This window comes from Dermochelys coriacea, chromosome 17, assembly GCF_009764565.3.
Source record: "Dermochelys coriacea isolate rDerCor1 chromosome 17, rDerCor1.pri.v4, whole genome shotgun sequence".
In the NCBI taxonomy this organism is placed as follows: Eukaryota; Metazoa; Chordata; order Testudines; family Dermochelyidae; genus Dermochelys; species Dermochelys coriacea.
In genome coordinates, this window is record NC_050084.1 from 4,863,677 (window position 1) to 4,877,742 (window position 14,066).

Genomic DNA, 14,066 nt, shown 5'->3' on the forward strand with positions numbered 1-14,066 from the left:
CCCAGCCCGCCCTTCATTCTGGAGACTGACTATCTTGTCCCCCTGCACCTTCCCCATGGGAGCCCACAGGTATGTTTGGCGCTGGGCCCACAAAAAGTTAATCCGGCCCTGCATGTTACCGGTAGTACTGCACTAAATCAGTGGCTCTCAACCTTTACAGACAACTGTACCCATTTCAGAAGTCTGATTTCTCTTGCATACCCCCAAGTTTCACCTCACTTAAAAACTGCTTGCTTATAAAATCAAACATAGTACAAAAGTGTCACAACTCAGCACGAAAAATAAAAATATAGCCATAGGGATATATTACTGACCACCTGACCAGAATGGTGATAATAACTGCAAAATGCTCAGGGAGATTAGAGAGGCTATTAAAATTAAAAACTCAATAATAATGGGGGATTTCAACTATCCACATATTGACTGGATACATATCACCTCAGACAGAATGCAGAGATAAAGTTTCTTGATACCTTAAATGACTGCTTCTTGGAGCAGCTAGTCCTGGAACCCACAAGGGGAGAGGCAATTCTTGATTTAATCCTAAATGGAACACAGGATCAGGTCCAAGAGGTAAATATAGCTAGACCGCTTGGTAATAGTGACCATAACATAATTAAATTTAACATCCCTGTAACAGGGAAAACACCACAGCGGCCCAACACTGTACCATTTAATTTCAGAAAGGGTAACTACACAAAATCCTTTCATGGATTGAGAACTGGTTAAAAGACAGGAAACAAAGGGTAGGAATAAATGGTAAATTTTCAGAATGAAGACGGATAACTAGTGGTGTTCCCAAAGGGTCAGTCCTAGGACCAATCCTATTCAACTTATTCATAAATGATCTGGAGAAAGGGGTAAACAGTGAGGTAGCAAAGTTTGCAGACAATATTAAACTGCTCAAGATAGTTAAGACCAAAGCAGACTGTGAAGAACTTCAAAAAGATCTCACCAAACTAAGTGATTGGGAAACAAAATGGCAAATGAAATTTAATGTGGATAAATGTAAAGTAATGCACATTGGAAAAAATAACCCCAACTATACATACAATATGATGGGGGCTAATTTAGCTACAACTAATCAGGAGAAAGATCTTGGAGTCATCGTGGATAGTTCTCTGAAGACGTCCACGCAGTGTGCAGGGGCAGTCAAAAAAGCAAACGGGATGTTAGGAATCATTAAAAAAGGGATAGAGAGTAAGACGGAGAATATCTTATTGCCCTTATATAAATCCACGGTACACGCACATCTTGAATACTGTGTATAGATGTGGTCTCCTCATCTCAAAAAAGATATACTGGCATTAGAAAAGGTTCAGAAAAGGGCAACTAAAATATTTGTGGTATGGAGCATCTGCCATATTAGGAGAGATTAATAAATAATAAATAATAATAACTTTTCAGCTTGGAAAAAAGACAACTAAGGGGGGATATTTTAGAGGTCTAGAAAATCATGACTGCTGTGAAGAAAGTATTATTTACTCCTTCTCATAACACAAGAACTAGGGGTCACCAAATGAAATTAATAGGCAGCAGGTTTAAAACAAAAAAAAAGGAAGTATATTTTCACACAATGCACAGTCAACCTGTGGAACTCCTTGCCAGAGGATGTTGTGAAGGCCAAGACTATACCAAGGTTCAAAAAACAACTAGATAAATTCATGGAGAATAAGTCTATCAATGGCTATTAGCCAGGGTGGGCAGGGATGGTGTCCGTAGCCTCTGTTTGCCAGAACCTGAGAATGGTCAACAGTGGATGGATCACTTGATGATCACCTGTTCTGTTCATTCCCTCTGCGGCACCTGGCATTGGCCACTGTCGGATGACAGGATAATGGGCTAGATGGGCATTTGGTCTGACCCAGTATGGCTGTTCTTATGTTCAGTATAAACAAGTGATTGTATGAAATTTAATTTGTTACAACTTCATTAGTGCTTTTCATGTACCAACCAATTGCCAGAGCAAATGAAAACAAGGGCTTGCAGAAAAAAAAAGGGGGGGGGGAGAGAAGAGTGGAGAAAAAAGTAGAAAAGAAAAAGAACTTGCAGAATCAGGCCCCTACCTAAATTTTGAAATAGATTACAACAACAAAGAAATATAGCAGCATAAAAGAACTTTAAAATTCTTTCAGTAACTACTGAATAAGAAAACCCCACCAGAAATTTTTCAAAATAAAATTAAGATTTACTATTAAAAGTACCCTAGATCAGCATCATAAACAATACCATAACAAAAAAAACTAAAAGCTCTAAAAACCTTTTTTTAAACTTGCTTTATAAGAACTAACCACTCAGTCTGTGTTCTCTCCCTCCCAGCTTCCCAAAAGGAAACAAGGAACGGTCATCAATAACAGACAGCAGCTGCATTAAAGCAACACTGTCTGCTTGCTTCACGCTCAGAAGAGAACACTTTAACTCCTCCTCGTGGTTAGCGAGGTCAGACACTTTCGGCTACACTTCTCTAGTTACAAACTATAGAAATGATCCCTGAAAGTATAGTCTTAACAAAATACTCCTCGACTACATACCCAGGCTAATATGCACAAGCTTTCTTCCCATGGTGAATGTTTTCATACAACAAGCTTCACCCTTAGCAAACTACAGGACAAAACTCTAAAAGCAAGTGCCCATTTCATTAAAGCACAATTCAGACAGCTTTAGAACACTAAACATTAGAAGATTTTTATGTTGCTACTTACACAAACACGCCTCCTGATTAGCATGTGGAGCTGCTAGCACCCAATCAAACCCTCTTGCTTGTACTTCCTGAAACTGGGATACTTCTCACAGGCTCCTCTGTACCACATGACAGCTTGTCAGACGCAGACAATGCGGGCAGGTCCACCCTTTCTAGCGTGCTCTGCAGCTGTTTCTCTCTGGCTTGCTCTCAAATTCATCTGAACTGAAAGCTTTTGCAGGGTTCCATGTTACTGGTGGTACTGCACTAAATCAGTGGCTCTCAACCTTTACAGACAACTGTACCCCTTTCAGGAGCCTGATTTCTCTTGCATACCCCCAAGTTTCACCTCACTTAAAAACTACTTGCTTACAAAATCAGACATAATACGAAAGTGTCATAACTCAGCACGCCATTACTGAAAAATTGTTTTCGTTCTCATTTTTACCATATAAGTCAATTGAAATATAAATATTGTACTTACATTTCAGTGTATAGCATAGAGAACAGTATAAACAAATCACTGTATGAATTTTAATTTTATGAATTTTACAAATTCACTAATGCTTTCTATGTAGCCTATTGTAAAACTAGGCAAGTATGTAGATGAGATGATGTATCCCCTGGAAGACTATTGCATACCCCTGGTTGAGAACAACTGCACTAAATCACCCTTACTCTTAGAACTGGTGCCACTTGAACCAAGGCATTCTGAACCATTTCAAAAAAAAGAAAAGGAGTACTTGTGGCACCTTAGAGACTAACAAATTTATTTGAGCATAAGCTTTCATGAGCTACAGCTAACTTCATCGGATGCCACAAGTACTCCTTTTTTTTTTTTGCGAATACAGACTAACACGGCTGCTACTCTGAACCATTTCAGTGCTAATAGACAGAGACAACACAGCTGCACTAAGTCTGTTTTTGCTCCCTGCACAATCCCCGCTTGGAAAGAAGATAGCTTCTGGGCCTCACCCTATTTACCATTATGGGCTTCATATGCAGCTTTCTCTGTGTTACGTGAGCCACATCCACAAAATATATATACTATCTGTATGGCCCTGAGGATGCCACATGAGCCGCACCTGTATGCTGATTGGGCCACAAGTTGAGAATCATTAGTTTATAATTTTGCAGAGTCCATTGCCACAGGGTTTTTTCTTATGTCTGCCATGAGACAAGAGCACATGAAATTCACTGCAATATAAATATGAAAAAAAACCAGTCGGAGAACACTTCAATCTCTCTGGTCACTTGATCACAGACCTGAGGTTGGCTATCCTTCAACAAAAAAACTTCAAAAACAGACTCCAATGAGAGACTGCTGAATTGGAATTAATTTGCAAACTGGATACAATTAACTTAGGCTTGAATAGAGACTGGGAATGGATGAGTCATTACACAAAGTAAAACTATTTCCCCATGTTATTTCTCCCACCCTGTTCCTCAGATGTTCTTGTTAATTGCTGGAAATGGCCTACCTTGCTTGTCACCATGAAAGGTTTTCCTCCTCCTCCTCCCCTCCCCCCCCCGCTGCTGGTGATGGCTCATCTTAAGTGATCACTCTCCTTACAATGTATGATAAAACCCATTGTTTCATGTTCTCTGTGTGTGTATATAAATCTCCCCACTGTATTTTCCACCAAATGCATCCGATGAAGTGAGCTGTAGCTCACAAAAGCTTATGCTCAAATAAATTTGTTAGTCTCTAAGGTGCCACAAGTACTCCTTTTCTTTTTATAAATATGAGTGAATCTACCCAAATATATTTACATAAAAACTAGACAGTCTCATTTTAAAACACAGGCCACACAGGGAGTGGGAGCAAGAGTCTCAAATGATTTATACACCCCCCGCCCACCATTCAGCATAAGAATTAACCTAAATGGATCATGACTATTTAAAGTGTCTCCTTTTCTTTTTGCCCAAAAGTACTCCTTTTCTTTTTGCGAAAACAGACTAACAAGTCTGCTACTCTGAAACCTATTTAAATAGGTTAGAGTGCCACAAGTACTCCTTTTCTATTTAAATAGAGTATCTTCTACTACAAAGCAGAGTAAGACAAAAGATTGAGGCTGTTCCCCTTCAAATGGGGGACAGGGAGAGTAGATCCTAAAGCCCCTTCAGATTATGAAAGAAACCAAGTAAACTAATGATTTACTCAAAACCCACTCCAGCAAAAAGAAAACCAAACTACCCACACCTAAGCATTATACAAGCTTCTAAATAAAAGCTATTTTAGCTAAGCTTCCCCATAACTAGATTTAAGGAACACTAAAAAACCTCCTTTTATTCAGTATACAAAGCCTAACCACTCAGTCTGTGCTCTCCCCTCCCGCTTCTCCAACTAGCACAGTCTACAGCAGGGTTTAGGTCAGCTCAGCTACATCTCTCAGGGGTGTGGATTTTTCATTTACCTCAGACAGAAAAAAAGGGAGTAATAGAAAAGAGAAGAAATATGGAAGGAAAACACCCAGCGGGTGAGGGAGATGTTGACATATGCAAATCCTTCATGTAAATCCCTTCCCCCCATGTCCTTCATTGTCTCCTTTACGCATTCCAGGGTTCCCCAGTCTTCCTCCATTGCAGGGGTTCTGTGTGCTTGCTATCCACCCATAGCGGGGTCCTCCATTCTCCCCAATGGCAGGGATTCTGTGTAAGCCTCCTTTCTCCCTATTCCACACTCTACTGACTCCATGGACAAGAAACAGCAATTCTCATATCCTCTGTGGATTGCCGGATGTGCTTGGGGCTAAGAGCAAACCATGTACCAATCAACTGCCAGAGCAGTAGAAGTGAAAATAGGTGCTTTCAGAAAAAAGGGGGGAGAAGAGAGAAAAAAGTGGAAAAGGAAGAGAACTTACAGAATCAGGCCCCTACCTAAATTTTGAAATAAATTGTAACAAAAAAGAGATATAGCAGCATAAAGAAATTTTAGAATTCTTTCAGTAACTACTGAATAAGAAACTTTTAAAACAACCTTTCACACACTCCATTTACTTCTCTTTCAAACACTAACAGAAACCTTCCAAAATAAAATTTTTACTATTAAAAAAAATACTCTAGGTCAGCAGCAAACAATACTATATCATAAAAACTAAAAGCTCTAAAAACCGTTTTTTAAAATTGCTTTATAAGAACTAACCACTCAGTCTGTGTTCTCTCCCTCTCAGCTTCCCAAAGGGAAACAAAGAACGGTCATCAATAACAGACAGCAGCTGCATTAAAGCAACACTGTCTGCTTGCTTCACGCTCAGAAGAGAACACTTTAACTCCTCCTCGTGGTTAGCGAGGTCAGACACTTTCGGCTACACTTCTCAGTTACAAACTATAGAAATGATCCCTGAAAGTATAGTCTTAACAAAATACTCCTCGACTACATACCCAGTCTAATATGCACAAGCTTTCTTCCCATGATGAATGTTTCATACAACAAGCTTCACCCTTAGCAAACTACAGGACAAAACTCTAAAATCAAGTACCCGTTTCATTAAGCACAATTCAGACAGCTTTAGAACACTGACCATTACAAGATTTTTATGTTGCTATTTACACAAACACGCCTCCTGATTAGCATGTGGAGCTCCTAGCACCCAATCAAACTCTCCTGCGTGTACTTCCTGAAACTGCGATACTTCTCACAGGCTCTTCGCTACCACGTGACGTTAGAGCGAACGTTTGTCAAGCAGAGCCCGGCACAGACTGAGCTCTATCAACTGTGCTCTGCAGCTGTTTCTCTCGAGTTCGTCCTGCCTAAAGACTTCATGTTTCACGTTACCGTGACAGGCGCCGACTCTGAGGGTGCTCCACGGCTGGAGCTCCAGGTGGTTTAATTAGCCACCCACCGGCAGCCCCCCCATCAACTCCTCTCCCTCCCCCAAGCGCCTTCCGCCTGCCCCGGATCAGCATCAGGAGCGCTGGGGGTGGCGGGGGAAGGGAGGGCGCAGCGCGCTCTGGGAAGGGCAGAGGCGGGAGGGGGGCATTGGGGGCGGGGCCTCGGCGGACACGGGGGAGCACCCCACCAGCAGATTAGAAACTCGGCGCTGCTACGCTGCACTAGTGCAACCTCAGCCATTTAAGTGCTGCAAAGTGGAGATAGAGCGGTGGGATTTGGTTCAGTTCCGTTCTGCACAATTCCTGAACATCATGTACGGTTTCAGAGTAGAAGCCGTGTTAGTCTGTATTTGCAAAAAAGAAAAGGAGTACTTGTGGCACCTTAGAGACTAACAAATTTATTTGAGCATAAGCTTTCGTGAGCTACAGCTCCGATGCATCCGATGAAGTGAGCTGTAGCTCACGAAAGCTATGCTCAAATAAATTTGTTAGTCTCTAAGGTGCCACAAGTCCTCCTTTTCTTTCTTGTCATGTACGGGTATCCAGAAGACAGCAAGTCTCTAGTTTTGCAAGTATATCGTCACAATTTTTCCTCTTGAAACAGCAGCACGCATAATTCATAGCAATATAAATGTCAATAATTGTTAGCAAACCGATCCAAATGTTCTTAAATCAAATCTAGAGAGAGCTGATATCGGAGTCAATACTTTATACGTTTGCCTCCCTGGAGAGTATTGTGTTAGAATAATCTGTAGTGGGATCTCAGGTATTTAACTGCAGTCCTCTCCTGAAAAATGGAAAAAGACAAGACTTAAAGCTGCTTTTGGGAGAATTTTCAAAACCATCCAGGTGATTTTGGACACTCAATACCCACTGATTCTAAACTGGCTTTCAAAATGCCACACCACAAAAAAAAAAAAGTGTGGGGGTAAACAAAACCCCTCACAACAACCCACAGAAACTAAGTATTGAATAGATTTAGAAACAAACCCAGATATTATAAACTTCCTAAAGCATAATTTTAAAAGTAATATTTTAAAGCTTTTTCATTCATTCAGTTAATACAGACAAACCACCCAATCTGTGCTCTCTTCCGACCGCTTGTCCAGCGGGAAGAAGCAACTGGCATCAGTGACAGACAGCAGCTGTATTAAAGCAATCCCACCTATTCACATCACGCTTGGAAGAAAACATTGTAAAAGTCATCCGATGAAGTGAGCTGTAGCTCACGAAAGCTTATGCTCAAATAAATTTGTTAGTCTCTAAGGTGCCACAAGTCCTCCTTTTCTTTTTGCGAATATAGACTAACACAACTGCTACTCTGAAACCTGTCATTGTAAAAGTCGTCCTCCTAGCAGTTCCTTTCGATAGCACTTCTCTAGCTAAGCGCCGGCCCTTTCTCCTGCAAAGACATCCTCCCTACTTGCCAATCCCCATCTACCCTGATAACCTCTTAATACTCATTTTTTAAAAACAAGTGGTCATGAAAGAAAATGAATAATATCTTTTGCAATCAGAGCCTTTTTGTCAACAGATGTCCATATTCTTCACAGAAGTGGGGGGAACACATTTTGTAGTTTGTGCAGGTCAAGTTTACTGCCCACCCCAGGGGCTCCTAGCACCCGTCAATTCCCTCCAACAAGCTCCCTATGTGCCCCGTTTCATCCCACTCTTTTTAGGGACTCCCTGAAATTCCCCCAAACTCATACCTTACCAGAGAAATTCTGTACCCTCATTCCCCCCCCATACCAAGTTCCCCACATTTCTTCCCACACCAAGAGCTCTGTTCTCACCCCCATTCCCACTTCCCCATGGCAGGGACTCTGTGTTCCCTCTATTCCCCCATGCCAGGGGTCTTTGTGTACCCTCCATTTCCCCCATGCCAGGTTTCTCCAATCTCCATACCAGTACGGGTTCTGTGTACTTCCACTTATCCCTTTGCTCCATTTCAGGGCCCCCATTCTTTCCACTACTGTAGAGACTGTGTGCACCCCATTTGACTCTTCTTCCCCATTCCTCCCTCCTTCCCAAGTCAAGCTCTCCCAGCCCTTTATCTGCCAGGGGTTTTGTAGGTCCCATTTTTCTCCTCCCCCACTTCCACCTGAAGGCCTGCACTAAGGGCTCAGAGATCTCCAAGAAAGTTGCATACCAACCAACTGGCAGAGCATTAGGAGTGGAAATAGGGGCTACTCAAAACGGGGGAGAGGGTGGAGAAAAGAAGAAAAAGTGGAAAGGGGAGAAAATTTGCAGAATTAATATAATCCATGTGCCTATAACTTTGAAATAGAATGGGGGGAGGACAAAAGAGAGGGACACTGCATAAAAAAGTGGAATAAGAGGTTCAAGAACTCTTAAGCAATCATTAATAAAAACTGTTGTATTTTTACACTGTATTTTCTTCTCTCAGGCTATTAGAAAACTCATTGAAAAACACCCCCATCCTCCCGCACTACAGAAATTATAATATTAGTTACAATCCCTACATCCCTTATCTAAATATACACATCGAAAACAAAGCTAAACACCAACTTCACAAAAACTGTTTTTTTAATTTAGTTTATACAGACTAACCACTCAGTCTGTGTTCTATCCATCCTACTTCCCCAGAGAGAAGAAGGAAAGATCATCAATAATAGAGAACAACTGTACCAAAGCAAATTAAAAAAAATCATTAAGATGTTTAAAAAAAGTTAATGGTACAAAGTTGAAGCATAGAAGTTACTTGTTATCAGGGAATAATGTACAGATTATCAAGGGGTGTGAAGTTTGTTTTAGGATCGGATGGTGTAAGGAATATATAATCTGTAATATTCCTGATTGGGGGTAAAAGGTTGAAAGGTCATAGTACAGATATTCGCAAAAAAAAAAAAAGGAGTACTTGTGGCACCTTAGAGACTAACAAATTTATTAGAGCATAAGCTTTTGTGAGCTACAGCTCACTTCATCGGATGCATTTGGTGGAAAAAACAGAGGGGAGATTGATATACACACACAGAGAACATTAGGTACTCATTAGGTACTGTTTTCTTAACATTGTTCTCTGTGTGTGTATATCAATCTCCCCTCTGTTTTTTCCACCAAATGCATCCGATGAAGTGATCTGTAGCTCACGAAAGCTTATGCTCTAATAAATTTGTTAGTCTCTAAGGTGCCAAAAGTACTCCTTTTCTTTTTGCGAATACAGACTAACACGGCTGCTACTCTGAGTACAGATATTGAGATATGAGAGTATGTTATTCATAGAATAGCTATGTTCAAATGCGCAAAGTATACTTTAATGCATCCTTAAGGTTAGCAAGAGCCATCACTTTCAAATACACTCATCTACTACAGAAAGGACCCCGACAGTATAGTCTAAAAACAACCTCCCACGGCTACACACCCAGCCTAAAGCACCTATATTTCGTGGTTACAGTGTGTAATTTAATACATCAAATCTCTCTATGATCACAGACAGCGAGACTGAGAAACAGTACAGTGTGTGCATGTCTCATCGTGGAACTTTACATCTGAGGAAACTTTTTAAAATGCCCTCTCTTTAGCTTCTATTACAAATAAACTTTTTCCCGAATTTCACCAATCACTTCTTCTAATTAACAGAGGAACGCCCCGTCAGGCAATCAGATATTTCTTCCATAGCTCGTACTCATAGAGGCGGGACTAACAAACTGGAACTGGCTACGTAGGGAGGACGCATTGGAAACAGTTTACGCACAAGAAGCACGCATTGCAAGAGCCAAAAGCGGTACGTGCTTCAGAAGCGATGTAGGCAGTAAGCAATCCGCTCTTAAAGCAATGAACGTCTGTTCCCCAGACATCGCTGTTAGTCTTCCTCCCATTAGGTACTGTTTTCTTAACATTGGCCCAACTGCTTATCACCCCGCACTCCAAAGTCACTGGCAATAATATATATTATCAACTTGGTTGTTTGCTTTTCGAGCCTCTCTAGCTTTGCCGTTGAGGCGTATCTACACATGTGGCTCCCCTTGGTATTAATACAGTTATGTTTCTCAAGTTCACTGAAGCCACTAAAACTGGTAATGGGGTGAATAAACTCCCTGTTTTTCCCCTATGCATCTCTCTTTCTATTTCAATATCCGTACACAATTTGGATACGTTTCAGAGTAGCAGCCGTGTAGTCTGTATTCGCAAAAAGAAAAGGAGTACTTGTGGCACCTTAGAAGACTAACAAATTTATTAGAGCATAAGCTTTCGTGAGCTACAGCTCACTTCATCGGATGCATTTGGTGGAAAAAAAAAATTGGATACGGTACGACTGTAAACATCCAGTATTAGGTTTCAGAGTAGCAGCCGTGTTAGTCTGTATTCGCAAAAGAAAACAAATTATTTAAGCATAAACTTCGTGAGCTACAGCTCACTTCATCGGATGCAGTCCCACGAAAGTTTATGCTCAAATAAATTTGTTAGTCGCTAAGGTGCCACAAGTACTCCTTTTATCCAGTATTAGGAACGTCAGATTTTGGATAGAAAATACAGAAGCAATGTTTTTTTTTAATAATAGCAAAATAAAGAGATGTCAAGTATTAGACCAAATTATTTAGACCAAAATATTTACATTCGCATAGGGTATCACCAGGTTGCCGAAAATTACAGAGAAATAAACTAGACATGAAATGCTTTTCAGTTTGAACAATATGCTGTAAATTTATAGGCGTATACCTACATTTCCTCCTAAAATGTGACTTCCACAATCTTCAAAATTACAGCCGCAGCATTTTAATTATTAACTGGTTCTATATTCAACTACATAACTTCTATTCCACTTATCACTTTTCAGTTCATAATTGTTTTGTGGCTGCAATAAATAACTAATGCCATTTGCCATACAGCCAAATATGTACATCAATCACAAAAATGGAGTAAGCTTTTCATATGGCATCCTAATTTCCTAACACAAAGAAGTATCATCCATTGTCAAAAATACAAAAGGTCATGATATTTCCAAACACTTGTCTAAATTCCACTCTTACCTTTTTTCAGGATTTTTTTTCACTTTAACATAGTTTCCTTGTTTAACATATTCGTGCAGTTGAGCTTCCAATGAATCATTTTTGATAGTACCAAGCTGGACTGGACAAGGTATGGGGAGAGGGACAGAATGAGCCATCCTGTTTCAAAGAAACAGACTAATAAATTATACTGAACCCAGGTCACAGCTAGAAAATGCAATGGTACAATCCATTTATTTTAGATTCAAATAGCTTAATAGCTATAATAATCACTACTAAGCGACTTAACAGGTTTCAGAGTAACAGCCGTGTTAGTCTGTATTCGTAAAAAAGAAAAGGAGTACTTGTGGCACCTTAGAGACTAACAAATTTATTTGAGCATAAGTTTTCGCTGTAGCTCACGAAAGCTTATGCTCAAATAAATTTGTTAGTCTCTAAGGTGCCACAAGTCCTCCTTTTCTTTTTTACTAAGCGACTGCTTCTTCATCGCGAAATAGAGAAAGGGGGAAGGCTAGAACACGGAAAGCTCACTCTAATGGGCTCATCTGCAGTTCAGCTGATGATAACAAACCCACATGAAAATATGGTCTACACAGAAGGTCCAAATGTACTCATTAGAGACTTTGCTTATTGGACCCCGTGGCATCATAATGGAAATAGACTGAGCTGTGTGTGGGAGTGAGACTGGATTAAGAGGACCCCGCTGAAGCAACGGTCAGAGTCCATCTAAGGGAAGGATCTTAGCCCTGAGAGGTGCACAGACCTACAGGATCACAGGGCTCTGGATAAGGACAGTACAGAGCGAGTAAAACAGGCTACAGTTACTGGGTGTCTTCTGCTCACAGCCAGAGCCCCCAAACGCTTCTAATCACAGGACACTCAGCACCTTCCCTGTATTCAGCACTTCCGCCCCTTTTATCCCCTACTCACCGCGGCCGCACGCAACCGCCTCCCTTACACCGCACCATCCCACGTGCCCTGCCTTCAGCACCCCCGCCCTACACCCCCACCTCGCGCGCCCCGCACTCAGCACTCCCGCCTTCACCCCCCACCCCGCGTGCCCCGCACCCTACACCCCCCCCACCCCGCACTACACCCCCAATACCTCCTGCACCCCGCACTCAGCACTCCCGTCCTACATGCCACCACCCCGCGTGCCCCGCACTCAGCACCCTCACCCTACACCCCACGCACTCCCGCCCTACACCCCCCACCTCGCGTGCCCCGCACTCAGCACCCCTGCCCTACACCCCCCACCCCATCCTACACCCCCACCACCCGGTGGGCCCGCACTAAGCACTCCCTCCCTCACCCCTGTTACCCGGGCTTCAGGCCAGCAAACACCCGGCACGCCGCCCCCTTACCCCCGCACAACCGTTGACCGCTACAGGCCCCTCTTCGCCTCACTCCTCCATCCCGGCCCGCTCTCCAATCCGCCCCCCACAATACCTCGGGCCCCACCTGGCAGCTCGTGGCCGCGGAGCAGCGGCCAACCGTCGAGGCAGGCGACCGTTACTGGCGCGGGACGGAGGCCCCCACAGGACACAGTTCCTGGGGGTGGAAGCTCCACGGGTGCAAGGAGCTGCGGGAGGGCGGGGTGTTGGGGGTAGGTATGGGGGCTGCCCTGGGCCACAACTCCCTGGCATGAAGTGCGAAGCGGGGGCTTCGCACGGGTTTTCATCTGAGGTTTGTCCAGACCACGCTTCTGCGGAGATTAACCTGCCCCATGGGCAGGGGAGCAGTCGGAGGGCTCGCTACAGGCTACGCCATCCACCCAGACTCCTGCCACGTGCACACCATGCCTACCACACGCTGCCCGGTCGGTGCATACCAGGCATTGAACGCCTTGCCGAGTGCCCCTCCTGCATTTGACACGATGCCGGGTGTATCGTAAACATACAACACACACTGCTCTGTGCACTACAACGGGGGGGGGGGCGGCAACGGAGGAAGGGGGGCAGCAGTACATTTTAGCCACATTTCTCTGGCAGCGGCATGTTTTTCAAACTGGATCTTTCATTTTTAAAATATTACGCGGAGCCACGCGAATCAGTTTGCAGAACCACAGCCTAAGTTCCCAGTCGTCCTTCTTGCAAATATAATTATATAATGTACCCCCGCCATGCAGCACTGCTTGCATCAGAATGCAGAGACACAAAAATAACCAAGGTTTCAGAGTAGCAGCCCTGTTAGTCTGTATTCGCAAAAAGAAAAGGAGGACTTGTGGCACCTTAGAGACTAACAAATTTATTAGAGCATAAGCTTTCGTGAGCTACAGCTCACTTCATCGGATGAAGTGAGCTGTAGCTCACGAAAGCTTATGCTCTAATAAATTTGTTAGTCTCTAAGGTGCCACAAGTACTCCTTTTCTTTTTAAAAATAACCAAGAAATATGAGCTGCATTCATTAATCTCAGTGGGGCTGTTAACTTTGAAGCCTACGATAATTTACACGTCTACACTGTTGAGATTTCAGCAAGAACAATGAGCTCAATTAGGGCTGTGGGTCAAGACTGGGATATTCTGAGCAGAGGTTTCTTACACAGCTATTTAATTTTCCACTGTGACCCCTGTTCCCTGGAG

General features: G+C 42.8%; 1 protein-coding gene and 2 non-coding genes across 3 annotated transcripts in view; all 3 read right to left on the reverse strand.

Annotated features, from left to right (window-relative positions):
* The window catches only part of TEX14 (testis expressed 14, intercellular bridge forming factor), a 71,239-nt gene extending 57,656 nt beyond the window's left edge, over positions 1–13,583 (reverse strand). The window contains 3 exon segments of the mRNA XM_043499348.1: positions 11,506–11,524; positions 11,526–11,643; positions 12,946–13,583. Coding sequence (XP_043355283.1) covers positions 11,506–11,524; positions 11,526–11,643; positions 12,946–13,130 — 322 coding nt within the window. The 5' untranslated portion in view covers positions 13,131–13,583.
* LOC119844892 lies at positions 2,290–2,506 on the reverse strand. Its single transcript, XR_005289437.1, has one exon. It is a non-coding gene; the product is annotated as a small nucleolar RNA U3 (small nucleolar RNA).
* LOC119844893 lies at positions 5,824–6,039 on the reverse strand. Its single transcript, XR_005289438.1, has one exon. It is a non-coding gene; the product is annotated as a small nucleolar RNA U3 (small nucleolar RNA).
* Positions 13,584–14,066: the final 483 nt, after the last annotated feature.